Raw genomic sequence first — 24,087 nt, 5'->3', positions numbered from 1 at the left:
CTCTGTTGCTTAACCAAATGTTCCTTCTGGAGATGTATCACCCGACCCCCTTTCTGCTCAAAGGCAGTTTTTTTTGGGGGGAAGTGTGTTTTTAAATTAGGCCGAGATAGCTATGAGGCCACCGAATGGTGGCCAAGCTATAGATGCAAGAGCTTTTGCTCAGAAAAGGGGCTGATGAGAGACATTTGGTGCCCCAGGCCCTTTGCCACCCCAGTTCCCTTTGGAGGATCCTCCCTCTGAGGGGGGTCCCCAGGACAGGAGTCTGCCGGGTGACTCCTAGCCCCCAGGTGACTGGGTGTCCCTGTTTCTGGATTCCCGGCATGGTCGGGGTAGGGCCATGCCCTGGGCTCTCCCATGATGGAGTCCTCAGTAAGGGGCGGGTGGGAAGTCTGGCTGGAGGGTGTTGGTGGGGACGGGGCTGGCCTGGCTCTCTGGCATGCTCCTGCCCCTCCAGCTCCCTCATTATGTGAGCACACCCCTCACCCCTGCCATGTCCTTCTAGAAATTTCCTTTTGCTCTTCCAGAGTTGGCTTTTGTGAATTGGACCATTGATATCTGTTGCTCCCAGTGGACACAGGGCTAAATCATGTGGAAAAAGGCCCCAGCCCCCAAATCTCTTCTCAGGTCACTGTCTGATACCCAGGGGGCAATGAGACCTGAGCCAGCCTCTCCCTTCAGCAGACCCTTAAGTTCCAGGTCAGATATTCTCCTCTGGTGAATCATTAAGAAAACCTGGGCACTGCAGGGTTAAATATGTCTAGCCTCTCTGGGCCCACATAGTCAAAGCTATGGTTTTTCCAATAGTCATGTTCAGATGTGAGAGCTGGATCATTAAGAAGGCTTAGCACCGAAGAATTGATGCTTTCAAATTATGCTGCTGGAGAAAACTCTTGAGAGTCCCTTGGACTTCAAGGAGATCAAACCAGTCATATCCTAAAGGAAATCAACCCTGAATATTCATTGGAAGGACTGATGCTGAAGCTGAAGCTCCAGTACTTTGGCCACCTGATGCAAAGAGCTGACTCATTGGAAAAGACCCTGATGCTGGGAAAAATTGAAGGCAGGAGGAGAAGGGACTACAGGGGATGAGATGGTTGGAAGGCATCATCGACTCAATGGTCATGAGTTTCAGCAAGCTCTGGGAGATAGTGAAGGACAGGGAAGCCTAGTGTGCTGCAGTCCATGGGGTCACAAAGAGTTGGGCACGACTGAGCAGCTGAACAACAAAGGCTGTCTGCAGGGTAGAGGGGACCATTTCAGTTAAGGGAATTATTCAGCCCAAGGAAATGCTCAGTTCTGGTCTCTGACTCTCAGGTTAGGAGGTTACCTAATTGGCAGAAACTAGTTTGCACTTTTAATAGCTGTGTGAACCCAAACCCCACATTGGCTAGAATTTACTAGGTGCCCGCTCTATGCAGGCCCCTGAGGTGGCACTGGTGCCCTTCAGGCTTGACAGCCAGTGTCCCTGCTCTCTGTCAAGCGAGGGCCCAGATGGAGGCTGGTGATGAGGCTATGGGTGCTGGCTGGCAGCTGCTGTGCCGTGCTGGGTGGTTCTATGTCAGGAACAAAGCCCTCCAACCACGAGGCTGCAGAGCCCCCTGCCCCCAGTAGGTGCCCCTTCCCACGGGCACCCCCAGAGGGATCCACAGAGGTAGATTGAACAGGCTGAGCAGCCTTTTCCAGGAAGCAGAAAAAAGCATTATTTACAAAAAACCATATTAAAAATACATGAGAGAAATCAGCCCTCCCTCCCACCGCCCACCTCCAGGTGCAGGCTTCCTGTGGTTCCTCTTGGGGTCAGAGTCTGAAGAGAGAGACGATGTCCACAGACAAGGGAGGGGCTGCCCGGGTATAGACCCCGTGTGTCTCTGCTTGGGAAGGCTGCTTGCTTCTGGGCTCTGCCCTTTCACAGCTTCCACCTGTGGAGGGGCCAGCTGAGGCATGCTGGGGTCTTCCCTGGGGCTGGTGAAGATGTGAGGAGATGTCAGAGTGGACCAGCCTCTGCAGGGCAGTGGGATGTGTTGGGAAGTCCTGCCCGTGGTCCTGCCGGGCAGGAAGTGGGACGTGGCGTCCAAGCGGTGACTGCAGAGGATTCTCAGGATAAAAAGTCTGGCTATTAATATTTGTTCCCAGGTCACAGATCTGTGGGGTGAGAAGGAAGTGCGTTGGTGGAGGATACCTCATGCTCTGGGGATGGTTCAAGGAGTCGGGGGACAGGCCCAGAACCCCCAACCCAATATCAGGGACAGTGGCTTTGCCCTCCTTCTGGGGTAAGTCAATCAGGACATTTTCAGAGGTGCTTTTTTAAAACCTCAGGTATATATGATTTACAATGTTATATTTGCTTCAGGTGTACAACATTGTGATTCAGCAAGTTTATAGATTTTAACGAAATCAACCCTGAATAGTCATTGGAAGGACTGGATGCTGAAGCTGAGGCTCCAATACTTTGGCCACCTCATGCAAAAAGCCAACTCATTGGAAAAGATCCTCGTGCTGGGAAAGATTGAAGGCAGGAGGAGAAGGGGGCAACAGAGAATGAGATAATTGGATGGCATCACCAACTCGACGGACATGAGTTTGAGCAAGCTCCGTGAGTTGGTGATGGACAGGGAAGCCTGGCGTGCTGTAGCCCATGGGATCACAAAGAGTCAGACACAACTTATCGACTAAACAGCAACATGATTATTATAAAATATTGGCTCTCTTCCTTGCGCTGTTCAATACATCCTTGTAGCTTATTTCTTTTATGGACAGTAGTTTGTACTTCTTAACATTCCTCTACCTTCAGGGGCTCTTATATGTGGTCTTCCCAGATGGAGTTTAAGGTTCGTGACCCCACTGGCTCAGATGGTCAAATCAGCTCCCACCACCTAAATTGCTGACGCTTATTCATTTCCTTTACAATAGCCCCGGTGCTCAGCGCCCGCCTGGATAGGCAGGGTGAGCAGACCCGGGGGACTTGCGCTTATCTCCAGGGCTCTGCCAGGGGCCAGGCTCACCTCTTATAGCCTCTGAGCCCCGTGTAGCTCGTAGTCACTGTCGGAGGAGTTATCAGGGTGGGTGGAGATACGGTGCAGGGCCCCTTCCAGAGCTGTGGAAAGAAAGGAGGCTGTGTGAGCAGGCTTATCCCTTCAGGACACACAAAGACAGCCCCTCAGAGCCGAGTGCCTTTCAGCTTTTGGAAGATCACAGAGGCTTCCTGAGCTGGTGGCTCAACAGCCCCGCAAGCGTTGTGATCAAATCGGCCAGTGTCCACTAATGATGCTGAGCACCAGGCTCCCTGCGGCTTAATTGTCAGTGCCAGTCGGGGAGCATTCGTACAGGGCCCTGCAGGCCGCTGGTGGATGGCTCTGTTCTGCCTCGAAGAATCCGAGGGGCCTCATTTATTGAGAAACAGGTCCTTTGGGTCACAGCGGAACTGGTATTTAATGACATCGCGGCACGTTCTTCTCTCCAGCTGAGGGGCCAGTTAAGGCTGTATCCCTTCCGTTACCTGCCGTGACCAGCCGTCAAAGGGGCAGTTTGATCCTCCACCGTGCTCAGCCTCCTTCCCCTCTGGGCAACCACGTGGCCCTCTGCTCGGCCCTGGCGTCATTCCTAGGAGCGCCAGCCAGTGCTCACCTGGGTAAGCTGAGATCTGGGAGTTCCTGGGAGGCTGACTATATTCGTTCTCCACGTGGGAGGCCGCGGCGTTCTCAGCCTGGGGCCGGACAGTCACCGTGTGGTTGCGATGGAAAGACACTGAGCAGATTCGGGAGACGGTGTCGTTAGATGTGTCGTTCTGTCCGCCTCCCCAGCTGGGGCCCAGAGCTCCAGTTTCCTGTTCCCATTGTGTAACGTGGGGATAGGGAAGGGGGCGAGGACCCCCAGAAATCCCTCAGCACATACTTGTTTTCCCTTTCTTCCTGGGGACGCTCATTCTAGCAGGGCTCAGACTTTCATTTTTATTATTTTTTTACCAAATTTTTGGCCACACCCCATGGCGTGTGGGACCTTAGTTCCCCAACCAGGGATGGAACACACGTCGGAAGGCGGAGTCTTAACCACTGGACCAACTGGGATGTCCCAGGGCTCAGACTTTCAGAGCAGCTTTGGGTTGGCCAGCAAGCTGATTGGTGGGCAGGCCTTCAGTCGGTCAGCCCTCAATCATTGATCAAGCAGGGAACTGGGACATGACTGATAGGGCAAATATGGTCCCTGCCCTCCTGGAGCTGAGGGTCTTTATCTTGTAAGAAAGACTTGACCACACAGTTGAAGGATTTGGCCCTTGACGTGTGAAAGGGGAGGATGTGGGATGGAGACAGGAGGAAGACTGTGGTTCTACCCACAAAAGTGCTCTGACTGTGGCCAGAAAGAAAGATGAGGGGGACCGGGGTGGGGGTTGGGCTGGCTGCATCCTAACGTCCTAAAACTGGCCTTGTAAAGTCTGCCCGTGATAAAGACACTCCGTGAAATATGTAGCTTGGGCCACCCTTCTTTACATATGCCCGTTCTGGAAAGATGAACCACGCAAAAATGCCCGTGAAGGTTCTCTGACAGGTCCTGAAGTAAAGAACTGTGTCTAGCTTTGCTTAATTCACTGATTCCCAAGTCCCTTTGATCATGGCTTCCTCTTTTCTGAGTACCACCTGCTAGTGCCCGCGGCCACAGGAACACCTTAGATGAGCCCAGTGGAGTCGGAGGCCACAGGCAGCCGCTGGCTCCATCCGCGGTCAGCAGTGACCCATGACGCTGCTCCACCGGCTTCCTTCCTGAGCCCCGAGGATGCTGGCCCCAGCCCAGGGAGGAGCTTGCCTCTGGGGGGTACTTACTGTTCTGGTTCATTCCCGTTGGGCCAATCCACTGGCGCTGCTTCTTCTGACGGACTGGGTGACAGAGAGGTGGCAAAAGGCACATCAGGATGGGGGTGGGGGGAGTTGAGGGGGGGAGTAGGGGAGGGGGACAGGGAAGGAGGGAGGAGGCAGCAGGTGCGTGCCGAGAGGCTGATTTTCCAGGAGAAATAGCACAAGGTGTGTAGAACAAGAATTCAGGCCTGGGAGGGGCGCCAGGACCCAGCCAACTCTGCCCACCTCTGGGCTTTCTCCCACCCGCCGCTCTAATCTCACAGCCTCATCTCCGAACGCCAAGATGACACCTACTGCATTAACCAGGTCTGCCCTCGCCCATTCGTTGGATGGGGAAACATACAGAGCTCAGACAGGAAGTGGCTCCATCAGCTGCAAAGTGGTGGAGCCAACCAGGGACACCTGTCTTCTGAGGTCAGACCCTCTGGACCCATCACAGTCTAAAGAATACCCACACCCTCCCTTGGGCCTGGAGTGGGGCCCCTCTTTGGGCCCCAGATGTGGGTGAATCAGTGATTTTCCTGCTTGTTGCTTGGAGTAGAGAAGGGCCAGTGGGCAGGAGAGGGAGGGGCAGGGCTGGGCAGTGAAGCAGAGGTGAGCCCAGCCAGCTCTCCGGAGGCAGGGACCCTCCCCTGCGGGGCTGACGTGCAGCCTTCCCCAGCAGGGGCTTCAGAGGGAGGCGGCTCAGGGCACCGTCACCTACATTTCTTCACGACCTTCTTGTAAGCCAGGGGGCCACACACGACCAGCAGCACCGCCAGAAGCACGAGGGCCAGGATAATGCTCATCACGGCGCCCACACCCAGGCCCGCTCGGCTGGAGTTCTGGCCTGCAGGAGGCAGAGGAAGGTCAGTCCTGGCCCGGAGCAGGCAGGGAGTGGGGCATCAAAACTGTCCATTCGAGGGAAGCTCCTGGCTGGTTGGCTGGCGTCCCCTAGGAACTGGCCAGCATGTGCGGGAGGCAGTTTTCTATCTGTCTGTCTGTCCATCCATCTCTGAAATCCTCATTTAGCCGCCATTTACTATCTCACAATTGATCATCCGGCTCTCATTTACCACTTCTGCTATCAACTTTCCACCGTTTTCCAGTTACTTATGAGTGATCACCTTGCCTTCATCTACCAATAGCCGTCCACCCATCCATTTCTCTCTTTTACCTATTAGTCCATTACCATTAATACAGCAAAAATGTACCCCTTCCCTTGCTTTCCTAATTTCCATCTGAAAGAGCCGAAGACGGAGTCAGAGCACTATATTCACTGCTGCTGCTGCTGCTGCTAAGTCGCTCCAGTCATGTCCGACTCTGTGCGACCCCAGAGACGGCAGCCCACCAGGCTCCCCCGTCCCTGGGATTCTCCAGGCAAGAACTAGCCTCCTGACAATTATGGCCAGTCTCCTCCTGATGGTTCCTGCTCATTGCTGTCTGAGCATGCTGTCCCCCCTCCCCCTATTCGTCATCGCTCCATCCTGTCCTAGGGCTCTCTCTCTTTAGTCCCTGGAATGTTCTTCAGAAATAATGCTCATTGACTGAGTCTTAGAACAAAAATCCAGAACCACCCTCTACCCACCACGGACCATGGCCAACTCACATGTGACAAACACCCTCGTGCAGTACGACTTTTTCTCCTCAAGCTTGTGGCACTGGGACAGTATCCCGGGGGGACAGTAGAAGCCCCCCAAGGTCTTCTCGCTGGGGTCCAGGCCCTGGTAGAAGCTGACGTTGCCGCACTGCTGCTCCCGGCACACCTCCTCCCACCGTGCCGTGCCCTTGGCCCAGGAATTGTCACATAGTGTGTCCCACTGCTGGCCCTTCCCACTGCGCACTTCCACGGAGCCTTCGCACATGTCGCTGCCCCCAACCAGGCGGCTCTGCACCTTGGGCTGGAAATCTGGGGGGAAAGCAATGGGAGGTGAGTTGGTGGGCTTGGCTGGAGCTCCCTGGGCCCCAAGCCTGCGTGCCAGGCCACTGGGACCCTGTGACACGGCCAAGTGTGGGCCCTAGCAGGGCCCAGGTCTCAGGGGGCTTGGGTACCACGTGGGAGTGCCTTCCTTTCTGCCTTTCCCTTCTTCTGGCATCCTCTCTGGCATTTTCTCCATCAAGTTCTGTCCCTGGCACCTCTGGGCAGCTGCAACAGCTTGGGCACTTTCAGCAAAAAGGCCAGCATGGGGGCAGTGCCCATCGGCAGCTCCCAGCTGCTGTCGTCCCCCACCCAGGGGTCAGTAAGAGAAGTGAGAAGTGAGAAATACGCTCCACCTGAGTCTGCTTCCCTTTTTGAAATATCCTCTCATTCTCTTGCTGCTCCCTGGGAGGTTGGAGGGCTTTTCAGAGAGGGGAAACTGAGGCCTGGGATGAGAAATACCATCTGCTTTGAGTCCTGGAGATTCACCGCTGGGAAGCATACCCAGGAATCCTGCTACCCAGGCCTTGAGCCTGGAGGGACTGGCTCTCATAAAAGGGCCTGGTGCAACAGAGAATCATCGATTTCTGCTTGTCCGCTTGGCCTGGGGGCCCATGTGTGTTCAGGTCAGAGCACTTTGTGATCTTACCAGCTGTGGCCAGTTGCTATAGCAACAGCCATCTTCAAAGCTCTAGCAAATCTTCTACTCAGAAAAAAAAAAAAAAATCAAAGGCAAGCCTTCTGGGTATGGCTTTGCAGGTTGTAGCCTGCAAGAGGGCTCAGAGGAGAGTGGTGGGTAAGCCTGGGAGCCAGCGAAGTTTTTTTTCCTCCTCAGGCTGAGAGATCCTTGGAGACTACTTCTGTCTGGAGGGGGCAGCATTTTACTAATTCACACCATGAATCCAGTGTTTTGGGGATATTCCTGCTTGCAGGATGGGCCCGGTGTTCCAGAGCAATGCTTCCCAGGTTAGTGCACATGAACCCCTGAGACTTTGCTGAAATGCAAGTCTTGATTAGTAGATGGAAGGTGGGGCCTGGGAGTCTGCATTTCTAACCAGTCAGATGAAGCTGCTAGTCGAGGACCACATTTGGAGTGTATGCGTGCGTGTGTGCGCACATACGTGCTCAGTTGCTCAGCTGTATCCGACTCTTTGAGACTTTATAGAGGGTATTCTGCCAGGCTCCTCTGTCCATGGGATTTCCTAGGCAAGAATACTGGAGTGGGTTGCCATTTCCTCCTTCGGGGGATCTTTCCAAACCAGGGATCGAACTCACGTATCCTGCATTGGCAGGCAGATTCTTTCCCACTGAGCTACCTGGAAAGCCCTCCACACTTGGAGTAGCTGAGGCTTATACTACAGACTCTGGAGTGATGCTACCTGAATGTAAACCCCAGCTAGTGTTCTGTGATACTGAGTAAGAAATTTAACCTCTCAGAACCTCACCTTTCCCATCTGTAAAGTAGGGATAACAATAGCACCCACCTCCTAAGCCTGTTGTAAAAAGGATGGAATGCCCTGAATGGTCCCCAGTGTGATACAAGTGCTCAGTAAGTGTGACTTCTTAAAGTCTGGACTTTACTAGAACATTTGTGATAGGAGCTACTACCTGCTGAGGTTTGCTGTGCTTACCCTTAATTTGACCTTTGGTCCTTTATCCTGTTTCTCTACTGATCCTGGTTTTGGGATCCCCCAGCCCAGCCTCTGGGCCCTTTCCTCAGCCACACCGGCATCGTTCGTTTCTTCAAAGTGGCGGTGTATGACTCAGCAGCCTCTGTAGGAAGCCCCTGGGGGCTCTGCTCTGCCCTCTCCCTACCTCCTATGAGTTACCATTGCTCCAGCCTCATCTGTCTCTGAGGCACGTAAACTCCCCTCCTGCAAGGCTGGTCTTCTCCAAGGGCTCCATCCTTCTTGGGCCCTTGACACAAGCCACGATCCATCAAAACCACCAGAAGATCCTGCCTCCTCCCGAAAGTCCTGCTCCTCCCCAAGTGGCAGCCAAGCCAGCAGCACATTTGGGCCTGTTCTGCGTTACTTTGTGGAGATGCCCAGGGCATCGTGTGTGCCACCTCTCCACCCCACGACCGCCCTACCTCTCAGAGGCCAGCTCTCCGTTTCCCTTGCGTTCTCCATAGCACTAGTGCCCTGCGCTGCATGCTGGGGTTTCAGGAACCTGCGGTAAGTCACATGACCACTTCGGGACACCCATGGGTCTCAGTCTGCTCCCCACTCACCAGAACAAATGAGGCCAAGAGCTTGGCCACCCACCCGGGGCTGCACTTTTCGGAAACACTGCTCCAGGGAGTTGCATCTTGGGTTCTGGATCTCCCAGCGGATTGGCAAGGGCCTTTGGCCTCCTGGCTTTGGTGTCTGGGCTTCCTCGGTCTCTGGCAGGGGCTTCAGGAAGGAGCCACACTGGAGGGCTGCACAGATGAGTTGCCCCAGGTCCTTGATCTCATCCTGGGGCTTGATGCCGATGGTGCCACCCAGGCCACCGCTGTAGAACTCCACCAGGCCAGCACACCGCAGGCCCCTGGGCTCTGCCACCAGCTGAAACCTGGGAGGTGCTAGGGGAGAGAAGGGAGGGGGCAAGGACCTGAGCGCTGATGACCAGCACCCAGACCTTTCTTGTTCTTGGGTTCTAACAGAGGAGCAAGTGACTGGGCAATGACCCTAGTAGTTGGTGAGGTCCCAAATATTGCATGGAACATGCTCTACAATTTTTCATGCTTACTTGAGACTCAAACGTAAACATCCTGTGTTTTTATTTGCTAAAATCCAGCACCCTACCCCCAGAGCCCTCAGAATCCTTTTACCTGTGGGCTCCGGAGTGGTTGTGGGCGGGGAGGTCGTGGGAGGAGCTGTTGTCCTCGGTGGCTCTGCAAAAAAGGTGCTCTGATTAGGGAGAGGCCAGGGCCCCTGGAAGAGGAGGGGGTGTGGGGAGAGCTGGGGGTAACCGGCAGTATTAAGAAAGAACTGGAAGTCATGATATAAGTACCACAGGCCCCATTAAACCCACTTGACCCATACGTTGTATCTAAGCCTCCTGCGAGTGCCAGCCCATTTTACAGTTGGGAAAATAGAGGTTAAAAGTAGACAATGAAGTTAGCCATTGGCAGGACCAGTTCGTCTACCTTTTCCATCCCCAGACAGGGGCCAGCACCCTCTCTGCTCTCCCCTTCCATTTCCCCACCAGTGCATGTTTCTGAGAGGGTGGTTGTAAGTTAGTGACCCCTTCCACCTTCTTGCTCAGGCTCCAGGTCACAGGCATGGGCAGGGAGGCTGCCCAGGCCTAGGGAACCTACTGGGCCAGCTAGTCACCCACCTGAGCAGATCAGGGCCAGAGGGCCCCCCTGGTGTCCCCTGTTGAGGCTGCAGTTGGAGAAGGACCCCAGCTGTCCATGGCAGATCATCAGCTTCTGGGATGGCCTGTCTTTGAAGTGATCCAAGGGAAACAGTAACAAAGGGTCCCGGCACTGCAGCTCTTGGCACAGCTTGGAGAACTGCTTGGGAGCTATATGGTGGGACAAAAACTGCCTGGGCGCCACCTGGTAGAGTGAAGGCTGGCCCCAGCTCTGGCTGTGCACCGCGTACCACTCTGTCCCGTTGCTGATCTCCAGACGGCCCTGACACGGTGAGCCAGAGCCGCTCAGTCTCACGGCGAGCCCTAGGAGTCAAAGAAATGGCAAGTGGGAGGTCAGGCTGGACAGGGTCCTCCACGGGGGCCCCTCCCTGTACCCTCCCCACCTAGGACCCCAAGTCAGCCAGGCTCCCTCTACCCACGGGATCCTCCCACCAGCTTTGCTCCTCCTGTGAGTTTCATCCTCAGGGTCCCTTCGGGGACTTTCCAGAAACTCATGCTGGTGCTGCTCTGGTTCCAGGTGGTCCCTTAAAAACCAGGTCCAGGAGGACGGGGCTCGAGACCTCAGGGAAACTTGAAGCAGTGAACGAGGAGTTCTCAGCACCCACTGCCCAGCAGAATCGCTCCCCACCCCCTGCCTTGAAATTCTCTTTCGATAGACCCCAGATAGGGCCCGGTGCCTGATTTTTTTCTCTCTATCCAACTTTTAAAAACAGTTTTATTGGGGCATGATCTACCTACAGGGACATGCATGCATTTTAAGGGCACTTGTTCAATGAAATTTGACAAATGTATACACACCTGCAGCCCTCCCTGTGCTCGGAGAACACAAAGAACTTTCCCGTCGCCCAGAAGTTCCCTTGTGCCCCTTCCCAGCTGATTTCCCTGAATCCAGCCTCAGGCCTCCAGTGATCTGCTTTCTGTCACTAGAGATGAGTTCTGCCTGCTCTCAAATGTGATGTAAGTAGAATCGTGCGGCAGGTCCCATCTGGCTAGCATTTGGAGTTAGCATGTCATTGCAGGCTTCCAGGTCCCAGTTCAGGGCCTGCCAAGGACCCCACAGCCCCTCTGACTGCCTGGTAGCTTCAGGAGACCCTCTTGCTACATTTATCTCCAAATACATTCAGCCTGATATTATCTCAGGACATGTGAAAAAAAGAGGTCTATGGTGAAGGTAGCCTGGGGACTGCTGGATTTGAAAATGCTTAACAGAGTTCCTTATTGCAGGACTCCTCAGACCCTTCACCAGGCCATTGTCCCCTGTCAGGCTCTAAGGTGGGATGTAGTGGTGGGCCTCTTAGGTGGGCCTAAGGTGGGCCTAAGGTGGGCCTATGCTTTGTCCACTGAGTTCCATGGAACCCTGTTTGGGAAACACTCACCTCTAGGATTAAAGTCCAAGACATTTAACACACATCACAATCTGGGGCAGCCTCTGCTGCAAATGTCTCTGGCCAGGGAGCATCTGGCAGGACTGGGTAGGAAATAGGACTTTGCAAGATGCATTTATGGGCCAATATACTTTCTGTACCCGATGAGTGGACTGTAATAATAGTTAGCATGAGAACTAGCATTTGCATGGTACTTTATGGCTGTCTAGGGCAGCTCTCTGCAAATGGGCCTCTTTAGGGTGCGTGAGTGTGTGTGTGCGTGCCTGGACGCGTCTGCATGCGTGTGTGTGTTGGGGGGGTACTCTCTCTCTCTCCCTGTAAGGTGAGATTCACTCTGATGAAAAGATGGTAGGTCCCCCTACAGCCTGATGGAGTCGCAGCCCTGCTCCATGCCCCCCTCTTCGCGTGGCTCTTCCTTACCTCGCTCCTCCACCTTGAGCCCTCCAAGGCAGGAAGTGACTGCGGAAAGGAGAGAGGAGGGTCAGGAAGTGAGGTCTCTCCCCTGCTCCCGTCTCCCCACCGCACCTCTGCCCGCAGCCTGATCAATGGCCTATTCTGCCCCATGCCGCCGTCATGGGGTTCAGGGACCGGGGTTTTCACACTGCAGGTTGTAACCCTTAGGTGGGTCACGAAATCAATGTTGTGTGTTGCAGGCATCAATTTTCTTTCTTACTTTAAAACTTGACTTTTTCAATGAACATGTGAAATTGATTTTCTTTTAGTGCACAGTTCTAGGACTATAAGCACACACACGGATCTGCATGATCACTGTCACCGTCAAGGTGCACAGTTCTGCGCAGCCCTCAAACACTTCCTCATGCTAGTCCTCTGTAGTAATATGCAGCATGGCAACCATCAACTTTTTTAAAATTGTATAGCAATGCAACCGTCAACTTAAAGTATATTTTTCAAACTTTTGACAGCACCCCACCTTAGTTCCCTAACCAGGGATCGAACCCATGCCTCCTGCATTGGAAGGTGGAGTCTTAACCACTGGACCCACCAGAGAAGTCCCTACAACCCTCAGCTTTTTAGAAAATGAAATGGACGAGAATTGAGAATGTCAGAATGCATCATGTTTTGTGAAGATAAGGCTCAGTTTTTGTGTGCTGGGTGTCAACATAAAAATTTCCTGAATGTCACTTTCAATTAAAAAAAAAAAAATCAAACATCTTAGTTCTAGAGAGCTGAGAAACTAGCCAGCATGGGAACCTAGGACATTTTGCTACTTTCTAGAACTCCCAAGGCAGGATAGAAATGAAAAAATTTCTCTTCAACAGCTCCTAGTTTAGGAGGAGGAAATCTGAGCTCAAAGAGGCAGTGGGACTTGCCCAAGATCAAGCAGTCAGTTGGTAAAGGAGCCCAGTGGACACGTCGTTTGGGGAGAACTGATCTACCCCTTGGCAGGCTCCTGCCTGGGCCCCTTCAATAGGAATGTGGGCCCCTAGGAAGTCCCACTTCCTCCCAGCCTCGTCTAGAAGTGGTCCTCCACTTGTGGAGCAAGTGGTCAAAGCAGGTAATCGTCACCCTCTTGGCAGAGCAGCTCATGGCTGACTCAAATGTAGCTGGGAGAGGTTTGATACGGGTGGGTATGAGTGGGGTGGCACACTTGTGCGGCCTCCAAGCCCACACTCCAATTTACTGCTGGGCTTCATCAGTCATGGAATAAGCGGTTTGGTTTCTGTCTGCCCCCAGGGCTCACTTCTCAACTGGGAACTGGGGACACTATGGGCCAGGGTGAGTACTTTATATAGCAAAGGGCTGTGTTTAAGTTGCTTTTGAGAGATTGTTGCTGGCTGTAAAAAAGCCTAGTTTTGCCTGAGTGTTCTGAAGCTGATGGTAGAATTTTAAAGGAAGTCACGCTCCACCAGCCTGGCCCTCTCTCCCAACCAAGATTCCTTGTAATGACTTGGCAGCCTGTGGTAAGTTTCATCCATCCTGGCAAGAGCCCACCATAGTTGTCCTGAGAGTCCTGGGCCTCAGAAGGGGAAGGTATTTCTAATGCAGAAACTGTGTCAGGCCCAGAGCTCTGCCCTCGGCTGGGAGAGGGTTGACCAACTGTCGATCATCCAATCTGCTGCAATGGGCAGGATGGTCTCAGGAGGACATGGTGAAGACATTTGGCTCACTTGGTGATGAGGAGGCAGGAGGCCCTTTGTTCTGCCCTCACCTTTCACCCCTGACCTCTTACCTCTCTCAGTGCCAATTCCCAGTGGGAATGGGGCTGTCTACTTTTAGGGAGTCATTGCTTTGGCTAAACCCTGAGGGTTGAGGCAGCTTGAAGTGGTGCTAATGAGAAGAGGGGACCTAAAGATCCACCTTTTGGTGCTGCATGCTGCAGGAAAGTTTCTCAGGCATTGGGGCTCTTCGCTGGGTCTGAGTAAGAGCTCTGCCACATCCTTGGCCCTTCTGAGCCTCAGTTTCCTTGTCTGTGGCACGGGAACGAGAAAGGGACCAGTTTTATAGCAATGTTAGGAGGATGAGCTGAAGCAATCTATGTAAAAGCCTTGGCCCAGGGCCTTCCTGGCCAGCATTCTCCATCCGGCATTCTGTGCTCAGAGCTGGTATTGCCGGTTGTGGAGCTGGCTGGGCCTGTGGCACAGGTGGGTGGACTGCAGGCCTGCTTGGGAGTTTTCCCACTGGGAGAGGTCTGGGTCTGGATGCTTGGAGAGCTGGATCACAGGGCTTGCTGCCCCCTTTCTCACCTGAGAACTTCATATTCCCAAAGTCACCACAGCCAACCTTTGCTGCTGCTGCTGCTAAGTCACTTCAGTCGTGTCCAACTCTGTGCGACCCCATAGACGTAAGCACACCAGGCTCCCCTGTCCCTGGGATTCTCTAGGCAAGAATACTGGAGTGGGTTGCCATTTCCTTCTCCAATGCATGAAAGTGAAAAGTGAAAGTGAAGTCATTCAGTCGTGTCCAACTCTTAGCGACCCCATGGACTGCAGCCTACCAGGCTCCTCTGTCCGTGGGATTTTCCAGGCAAGGATACTGGAGTGGGGTGCCATTGCCTTCTCCATTGTTAACAGCAACTACCAATTATTGAACACCTACTGTATACTCAGCCCTCGGGAGGGTAGTTCCTTACAGATATGGTTGTTTATCTTCCAGATGGCCCCACAATGTGAGCTGAATACATGTTCGATATAGACGTCTGTTCAGGGTGAAACCACTAGGGCCTGGATTCGAATCACAAGTCTGCCTTCCAAACCCATCTCTCTGCCCTCTGCCACCTATCAGGGCCGAGTCCTCAGAACGGACAAACGAGCAGAAATGAGCATGACTTAGACCCTGACTCTGGTGCTGGAGCCTCCAGACCCCAAAGCCCCTGAGGGCAGAGACTGGGCCTGACCACCCTTGCTGATCTCACATGGAACAGCCAGAGAAAGACTGCACAACCTGAGAACCAAGGACAATTCTTAAAAAGAAAAGGCCTGGTGGAGACAAGGCATCTATGCGACCCAGGGCTTCACCTTCCTTCTGTGAGCCTGACTGGCCTCAGGTGAGCAGCATTTCTTGTCACCGTCACTGTGACCATCATTGTCACCACCACCCCCTCAAAACACAGTCACCGTCATCATCAACATAATCACCACCCGTTGCCATCACCACCACCTCTACCATCACCATAAACACTTCCATAGTACGTACTTTCTCCCAGACATTTTCATACGTGAACTCTCTCAAACCTCACCGCAGCTCTGAGAAGCTGGCACTACTATTTTGACCTTCTCATTTTATAGATGAGGGCACAGAGAGATTAAATAACCTGCTAAGCAACTGACGAGCACTGGGGCCAGGCCTCCAAGCCAGGCCACCTGGCACAGTGTCTGTGCTTTTGACCACTGGGCTGAGCTGCCTCCCTTCCTTTCAGTGGAAGCCTGTGTTGGCCTGCTTTGTGTTTCACTGATTCCTGCATATTCCTGGCATGCAAACCTGATGAAAAGGAGTGAATTTGAAATCCCCTTCAGCCAGCGAAACATCCCATGGGAAGACTTTCCCTGAACTTGCTGTGTGATCTTGGCAAATCACTCAACCTCTCTGGGCTTGGTCTCTTCGTTTGTAAAGTGAAGACCTTAGATTCCACCCTCCCTCACCTTCCTTTCAGTTCAAACTTCCAGGATCTATAATCTCTGGTTCCTGATGTATCTCAGCCACAGGCAGGCAGGCGTGGGCAGGTGAGATGCACGCCTGGCTGGGAGGCTTCCTGGGTGCTGCTTCTTCCTGTCTGTCCAGGGATCTGCCAGCTTTTGATTTGTCCACAACTTATTTTTATTCTTTTAGCTGCTTCTCACAGGGGCTGGACCAGCATCCTGCTTCCCTGAACCCTGCAGACCCTCTCCCTGACTACACCTTAGCCCAGAGGTCTGGGCTAAGGATGCAACCAGAGGTCCAAGGCTTTGCTGCTGCAGAACCTGCCAACAGAAGCCTGAGGACCCTACAGACCATGAGGGACGCTAGTCATGAAACTATCGCACCATTCCCCAATCCATCATCTACCACCACAATCTGAGCAGCCAGGACCAGGGCCCTTCCTTCCCATGCCAACCTCTCCTCGGAGCCCCCACTATTTCAGGCTTAGATTGGCTGAGCCAGGAAAAGCTTGGGGCTGAAAAAGCCACAGAGGCAATAGGAAGGCTTTTTCATGCTCCCCGAGCTCCTCTCCTCATCTCTGCCTTTGCAGAGATTGAGCTGTTTAGACCCTGCTGCCCTAAGGAGGTCTCAGGTGGGGAGTAAATGAATTTTTGAAAGCAACTCTGAGATATTTATGCACTCATCCCCTCCCTTGCCTCTCCTCTTGCACCCTTCCCCTCCCTGCCACCGCAACCCACCCCCCCCCACACACACACACACCATTCTGGATGGTTCTCTCTTCGGTTCCCTCTACTGCAACACTTTGAGCTGCATCAGGCCACAGATGAGTTTTATTTGCTCAGCAGAGTGTTAAAAAACTGGGGAGGCGAGCCCGTTATTTTTAAAAGTTTCTTTTTGTTTTCTTTTTCCTCTTCTTATTTATTTTTCGGCCTCATACATAGCATGCAGGATCTTAGTTCCCTGACCAGAAATCAAACTTGTGTCCCCTGCAGTGGAAGCACAATCTTAACCCCTGGATCACCAGGGAAGTCCCTTGCTTCTCTTTTTTATAAAAAATCCCAAGATCGAGATATTTTTGAAAAATAAGTTTTCTGTGGCTCAGGCGATAAAGAACCTGCCTGTAATGCAGGAGACCCGGGTTCAATCCCTGTATCAGGAAGATCCCCTGGAGAAGGGAATGGCTACTCCATTATTCTTGCCTGTGTTCACTCCAGTATTCTTGCCTGGAGAATTCCATGGACAGAGGGGCCTGATGGGCTACAGTCCACGGGGTCGCAGAGTCAGACACTACTGATTGACTAACTCTGCTTCTGGTCATGCGGGGCTGCACTGCCGTGAGCCCTAGGGCAGTCAGTTAAGTTCTACGCAGGTTTGCCAGCGTCCTTGGGGCATCCTACTGTCCCCCTGCATCTGGAGAGCCTCAGCGGCAAACATATGATGGTTTCTGCAGCGAAACATATGAATTTTCACACCAAGTGGGATGCGTGAAGATTATAAATAGTCTCCTATTCGTTCAGGCCAGGATTTGCAGTGTATGCATTTGCTGGAAATTTACAAATACTTTTTGGAATCGCAGATGCAAGCTGGTGGGCCTGTATTATTGCTCCCACTTTACAGCAGAGCCTGAACTTGCCTCAGGAGGCTGGCTTCAGAGACTGTACCCTTTATGCCAGCCTCAGACCCACTCTTCGGCCCTCCTGGACCCGCAAGCACCTCTGATCACGGTCCCTATGTACTAAGAAATGGAAGCAAGAGCGAGACCCGCCTTGGGGAGCCCTGCCTTGCGAGGGTCCAGTGGGCACGGGGATCCCAGGGAGGTGCTGGGACTTCACTGATGATAAAAACGGGGACAGCCACCTCTTACCCCATGTAGACCGGCGGACAAGGGTTTTACATGGGAGACCCCATTTCTTCCCCACATCCTCAATCATGGGGCCTGTCACACCCTATTTTCCAGATAAGGAAACTGACAGACCCATTTAGTGCGGTTAGGAAGTCAGATGTTCCCTTTTTTCCATTTACAGTGATTCCCTTTAATGGTGCCTAACATTCTCATCAATTTACAGCAAACACAGTAGGTCCACTGCCTTTGGGGTGCTTTCTGTATTTTCCTTCCCTCGGCCTCTGATGGGAGGCTGGGTCAGGAAGCCAGGAATCCTGATTTTCTGAAACGACACTTGTCAGTGGAGCCCTGTTAGCCTGAATCTGCATCAGGGCTTCAGGGAAACAAAGATCATAAAGGGCCAAAATTCTGTTTCTCTGGTGCAGTACCAGATGAAGGGTTGGTTTTTGATTAGGAGCCTTTTTATGTGCAAAATGCTCAGAGAATCACACGAGGTTCATGCCAGAAGCTGGGGGGCTGGAGCCCACAGAAGGAACAGAGGATTTGGGTTTCTAATCTCACCCACCCAGAGCCTGCGCCAATAGGCGACAGCGAGCAGCTCCTGGGCAGAATGGCCTTCGTATCTGAACTGTGATTCCACGCTTTCCCTGGTGGCCTTGTTTGTCTAATTGAATTTGCATGAGTTTCACACTTGCCGTGTGTGGTTCCACTGTCACACGGACCAGCCCTCCTTTCTTTTCAGAGCCTCACTTACTCCAAAACCTGCACAAGGGCTCATATCCACAGCCCTGTGAAGAAGGGATGGACCTCATCTCTACTTTCAGATCAAGAAACTGATGTTCAGAGAGGCTGAGCGACTAGCCCAAGGTCACACATCCTGCTGGTGGTAGGGTCAGGACAGAAATCTCATCACCATCACTTGACAGGGCCCTATGGGGCTCTACCACTGGGAGACCCCAGAGCCTGCTGGCCCCATGGTACTGATGGGGAAACTGAGGCCAGAGAGAAGGAGGGCTTCGCCCCACAGGGGCGTCTGTGGGACCCTTGTTGCCTCTGCCGACCGTCACTAATTTCCTGTTCTGTTCCCACCACACATCTCCCAGTTGTGCCCCCAGGGAGAAGGGAGGACCAGATTCCTGTGGGAATGTGAGGGTCAAGCTCCCCAGGGGTACACAGCAATGACAGGGCGGGAGTGGTGACACAGTTGTAGTTAGAGGAAGTAACATAGGGCCACGGCCCCCATGCTATCTGCAATTCAAAGCCAAAACGAAGTCTTTTCTGACACATTTGGTGGGAAGGTATTTATGTTTTTAGTGCACAAACGTAGTCGCACTGCAGAAATGGGAATGTGTTTGATTACAGCGTGTTGCCCAGACCTCCTTGGTGTGTTGTGAGCACACAGCAGATACACAACAGTACCTTCCACCGCCTGGAAAATTCTGAGTTCCCAAACGCATCCAGCCAGAGGTTCAAGATAACAGCTTGTGGACCTGGAGAGGTCCCGTTTCTCTCCAGGGTGCTCAGCACCCTTTTTCCTCGGCTTGGCCCCAGGTGCCTCGAGTTTGTTGGAGAAAATGCCCCATCCTCACGGAGGCCTCCATGGCTGCGCTGCCACCAGCCTACATGTGACTGCCACCTTCCTTCCTGGGCCCGCATGGTGCAGTGGAATCACTCACTTCCTACGTGTATTTGCTCAAATATGATCTTCTTATGAGACCCACTGCACCCTCTCTGGGTACAGCACAGCCCCCAGAGCCCCTAACCCCCAACCCCAAATCACTCCTGACCTCCTAACACCCATATAATCCTTGACTTGCTTGTCTCTTGTCTGTCTCCCCATCACACCTCCGTCTACGATGTCAGCTCCAGCTGGACAGGAATTTTGAGTGTTGACTGCTGTGTCCCTGGCACTTAGAATAACAGGGGCTCGATAAATACTTGCTGTCTGAATGAATGAATGAACCAGATTTAAGGATAACAATTATCCTTTGAGATGGGTGTAGTGGTTATCCCCATTTTATAGATGAGAAGGCTGAGTCTCAGAGGCATGTTCCTGTCATTTGTGAGTGATCTCAAAGGCATCAAACCCAGTTCTGCATTGCTTCAAAGCCGCACAGGCCTTTCCATGTGTGCACTCACAACACAGGCACATATATGGGGGCACGCACACACACACATGCTCACAAGGTACCCACGTGCATGCACACAGAATAGGCATTCAATCAGATTTGTAGGATGGCGAAGTCCCTCCATGGTCCCCTGGTTGCTGCAGGGAGACCCCTCTGAGCTGTTGGCACAGGACAGGGTGACCGGAGGGGTCAGTGGGGGCCCTGAGCTCCCAGGTCTTCTGCTCCCTGCTGGAGGTTGGGATACTCGGGGCTTCTGGGGGCCTGATTCTTTGCACTCAGAGCCAGCAATGGCCTCAGCTCTGCACCCTGAGACTTCAGACCAGGCAGTAGGCTCACAGTGGGCATCCCCTCTCCCCGCCTCCACTGTGGACATCCAGCTCCTCTAGGCCTGTCCTGCTTGTTGCCTTCACCCTCCACGTGCCCTCTGCCTGGGTCACTCCTCCCGCTTTTCCCTGCCTGACTGGATCCTTCCATCATTCGGGTCTCAGATGAGGTCATCTCCTCAGAGAGCAGCCCCTCAGGCTGGGGGCCCCGTCAAACGTGAACTTGGTCCCAGAGGCTCAGTGGTTACTGTTTCCTTCGTCACGCTAATGACAAAATCTAGAAATTTATAAAATTTCGGGTGCTCCCTCCATGAGGGGGGCTCTTGTCTGGTTCACTGCTGTATCCCCAGAGCTTTACACAGAACTGGGCACATAGTAGATGCTCAATAAATATATGGAAATGAAGAAACGAATGAATCATTAGCCAGAACAGGAAGATTGGAGGACAGAAAGCCTCATCGCTAGGCTCAAGTCTTCCCCACTGGGTCCTGCCTCACCTGGTTTCTTGTTGATTCTGATAATAATGATAATAATAAATTCACATAATAAACAATAATTAATCTTTATGATAAATTATATAATAAATTTATATATTTATTATGTACACATAGGCTTCCCTGGTGGCTCAGATGGTAAAGAATCTGCCTGCAATGCAGGAGACCTGAGTTTAATCCCTGGGCTGGGAAGATTCCCCTGGAGAAGGAAATAGCAACCTACTTCAGTATTCTTGCCTGGAGAATTTATTATGTATAAATAATAAATAAGTTATGTAAATATGTTACTATATAAATTAATTAATTATTATTATTAATGCTTACTCAGCACTTACTATACAAGCTAATGTTCCTACTGAAATCTACATTCATTGATTCATTTAATCCTTAGGAATTGCTATAAGACAGGTGCTATTATTGTTCAAGTTTCACATAGGAGGACACTGAAACTTACAGAATGGGTCCATAGTCACCTAACTGGCAAGGGAGGAGACCAGAATTCAGACTGCTGCGTCCGTGACTTCACCACACCTTAGTGTCAGTTTCTGTAACCCTGGTGGCTAGACCTGAGTGGCGGGGTAGTGATCAGAGCTGCCTCCACGCCCACCTTCAGCAGGTGAGCCCCCGGTAGGTTGGAGCTAAGAGTAGCTGTGGAGAAAAGCAAGCTGTTGGTATTTCCATGTACCAAAGGTCCCCAAGCCATGGGCACAACTCTCGTGGCCAGACAGGAGGCCGAAGTGTGCCCAGGGCTCTGGCGTTGGGTTGTCCCTGCTTAGAACAGCTTGAAGGGTGCCTGTGCTGCCTGCTCAACCCTGGGCCTAGGTGTCCCCAACCCTTGGTGGCTGTCTGTCTGCTGGTGGTGGTTGTGTCCTGCGGCCATTTTCCTAGTCGTGGGAGTGGCTTTGGTGCGCCATGGAGGGGCTCCATGGGAGCAGGAGCGTTGGGCTAGGGTGGGCTCTGCAACTCATCAGCTGCTCCTCCTGGACCTCAGTTTTCCACACTATAAAATGGGGGCAACGGGCCCTGCTTACTAGGTTGCTTACTAGGCTACCTGTTTACTAGGCTGTTGTGAAGCTTTCAGAAGAAAATGGCTTTCAAAGTATTTCTTAAGCTGTGACCCACTGAATAGTGAAAATGTTTATTATCCATCAGTTTTACCCACACACATACACACTGGGAACCTTGTGCTCCTGGACTTCCGGATGGTTCCTATACTCTGGTGAGGGCCCTGCCTTCCGGACTCTGGGCTCTGCTGGGCCTGATCCTGCCAGGAGCCTTGCCCTTGATGGGATTCAGGGGGAGGCCTGCAGAGAAGGATCTCACCCCCACCTTCAGCTGGGAATTTGGCCAGACCCTTGACCCAGTAGGGTCAGAGGCCACAGGTAAGGAATAGGTAAGGCGGGGGCGGGGGGGGGGGTGGTGAGGGGGTTGTGTACTTAGTCGCTCAGTTGTGTCTGACTCTTTGCAACCCCATAGACTGTAGTCTGCCAAGCTCCTGTCCATGGGGATTCTCCAGGCAAGAGTACTGGAGTGGGTTGCCATTCCCTCCTCCAGAGGATCTCCCCAACTCAGGGATCAAACCCAGGTCTCCTACATTGCAGGCGGATTCTTTACCACCTTTACCTCCCCCTCCCCTGAGCCACCAGGGAAGGAGAGGCTTAGGACCTTGGTTTTTGGAATCTCCAGGGCCAAGGAGGCCACAGCAGCTGCTCAGGAAGGTACTGGAAAGTAACCAGGGCCCATCCCTCAGCCTCCACCCTGGGGACAGAAGGCACTTTGCGTCTCCTGCAGATCCATGGAAGAACAGTTATTAGAATATATGTGCACATGAGCCATCACCACATGCCCAGGGGGAAGGCAAGCTACATGCAGAAGCCATGTTTCGCCTATGAAAACACACACACATACACACACACCTCTCACACACATATTCACACATACACACCCTTTTCTAGGAGGGACTGAGGTGCCCTGCTAAGCAGGCTATGTCCCTTGAGTCCTTTCCTCCTAAACTGGGAAGCCTCAAGCTGCCATCTGTTCTCACCTGTTCCCGTCCTGAGTCAGTCACCTCTCTCAACTGCCACACCTTCCAAACCCTTGAGAAGTGGTCAGATCTCACCCAGTTCACCCCTCTGCATTTTATAAATAAGGATGTAGAGGCCTGGAGAGGCTCGAGTCCTATTTGAGGTCGTACAGGGCCAAACTTAGACCCCAGGGTTCAGACCACAAAGTACAATGATCTCACTTGTCTCCCGCCTGCTCAGCATCCTCCCAACCGGCCAGTGTCGCTGATGCCCCAGCAACAGGGCTCCAGTCCCGAGCTAGTGTCCCAAGACCTCAGGGATGGAAGGCTGCCTCTTCCACCATCTCCCCTCCAGCAGACAGGAGACCCCAGGCTCACCCACCCCAAACCTTATCCCCAGCCAGCTTCTCCAGAGGCCCCAGGTCATTTCCACAGTCACCCTTGGGTAAGAGTTAGGAAGTTCCTATCCAGACACCTCGCTCCAGTACTCTTGCCTGGAAAATCCATGGACAGAGGAGCCTGGTAGGCTGCAGTCCATGGGGTCGCTAGGAGTCGGACACGACTAAGTGACTTCACTTTCACTTTTCTCTTTCATGCATTGGAGAAGGAAATGGCAACCCACTCCAGTTTGCCTGGAGAATCTCAGGGACAGCGGAGCCTGGTGGGCTGCCGTCTGTGGGGTCGCACAGAGTCGGAGACGACTGAAGCGACTTAGCAACAGTAGCAGCAGCATCCAAGTCTGGAGTGACAGCAGACCCAGTGTGTGCTCACATCTGCCTGGGAGGTCTGACTGAGGCCCCTGGGATGGAAACAGAGTGACTAGGAACTAAGACTTATGTTTTTGACATCTGCTCAACTGCGATTCGGTCCCCACCCTGCCTTGGCCCGCTCTGTCCAGAGCATCACCAGAATTGCCCAGGAGATGGTGAGTTTCCTGTCCCTGGAGGCACCCAAGTAAAGGCTGGACACTCATAAGACAGGGGTGAGGGTGGGTAGCTGCAGAGGGAAGCCGGCACCGAATGAGAGCTGAACAACCGAAGTTCTAGGCTCAGAGCCTGATCTGAGAATGGATTCCACCTGGAAGGGGACAGTAAGGTCCCCAACCCTCCAACAGTGCAAGAGAGAAGGAGAGGTGGGGCCCTTGTGGTGGACGAAGCAGAGCCCAGAGCCGAGCTGGGACTGGGGGACAAGACAGTGATCCTGGTGGCCCCAACTCTCTGCAATACTCCAGAGAGGTGACATGCAGGCCTGAGTCAGACCAAGGGATCTGATGCTGGCATCTTCTCTCTTGTACCCCAAGCCCAGGTACCCCCGGCAGACGCCCCAGAAGGGGTACTCACCCAGCAGCTCCAGCAGGTACAGGGCGGCCAGTGGCGGATGCTGAGACCCCATGGGCGCGGCCTCCTCCCACCTCAGCCTCCGAAGCTGGCAAGCTCGGCGCCCAAGTTGAGGGCGTCTGGCCTTGTGTCTCCCTCTCTGGGAGGAGGGGGCGGGGCGGACAGGGCTCAGGCAGGGGTGGGACAGGGGAGCAGGCAGTGCAGGGCCTGCGTCACCCGTGTTTGAAGTTGAAACTGTCAACTTCCTCCTCGGTAAAAAACCATCTGCTCCAGTTCGACTGGCGGTCCTGGTCTCTGCCAGCTTCCTGCCCAGGGTGCCCAGGCCTGGGGCAGTGCCTATGGCCAGGG

General features: G+C 53.1%; 1 protein-coding gene across 1 annotated transcript; it reads right to left on the bottom strand.

Moving 5' to 3' along the window:
- Window positions 1,676-23,887, bottom strand: CD5 (CD5 molecule). The gene is made up of 11 exons (XM_005699659.3): window positions 23,743-23,887; window positions 11,913-11,951; window positions 10,069-10,410; window positions 9,560-9,622; window positions 8,978-9,310; window positions 6,436-6,735; window positions 5,551-5,676; window positions 4,815-4,868; window positions 3,625-3,744; window positions 3,003-3,094; window positions 1,676-2,142 (listed from the first exon to the last, which is right to left on the bottom strand). The coding sequence occupies exons 1-10, from the start codon at window positions 23,792-23,794 to the stop codon at window positions 3,006-3,008; spliced, it is 1,518 nt and encodes a 505-aa protein (XP_005699716.1). The 5' UTR covers window positions 23,795-23,887; the 3' UTR covers window positions 1,676-2,142; window positions 3,003-3,005.

This window comes from Capra hircus, chromosome 29, assembly GCF_001704415.2.
Source record: "Capra hircus breed San Clemente chromosome 29, ASM170441v1, whole genome shotgun sequence".
Classification (NCBI taxonomy): Eukaryota; Metazoa; Chordata; class Mammalia; order Artiodactyla; family Bovidae; genus Capra; species Capra hircus.
This window is presented reverse-complemented; position numbering and strand designations above follow the sequence as displayed.

Bases quoted from the DNA above. Each gene is read 5' to 3' on its own strand.
- CD5 (XM_005699659.3), bottom strand. From the start codon at position 23,794: ATGGGGTCTCAGCATCCGCCACTGGCCGCCCTGTACCTGCTGGAGCTG. The intron at 5,677-6,435 runs GTGAGTTGGCCA...TGCCTCCTGCAG, and splicing joins CACGAGGGTGTTTGTCACAT to GCCAGAACTCCAGCCGAGCG. The intron at 3,095-3,624 runs GTGAGCACTGGC...TTCTTTCCACAG, and splicing joins CCAGATCTCAGCTTACCCAG to CTCTGGAAGGGGCCCTGCAC.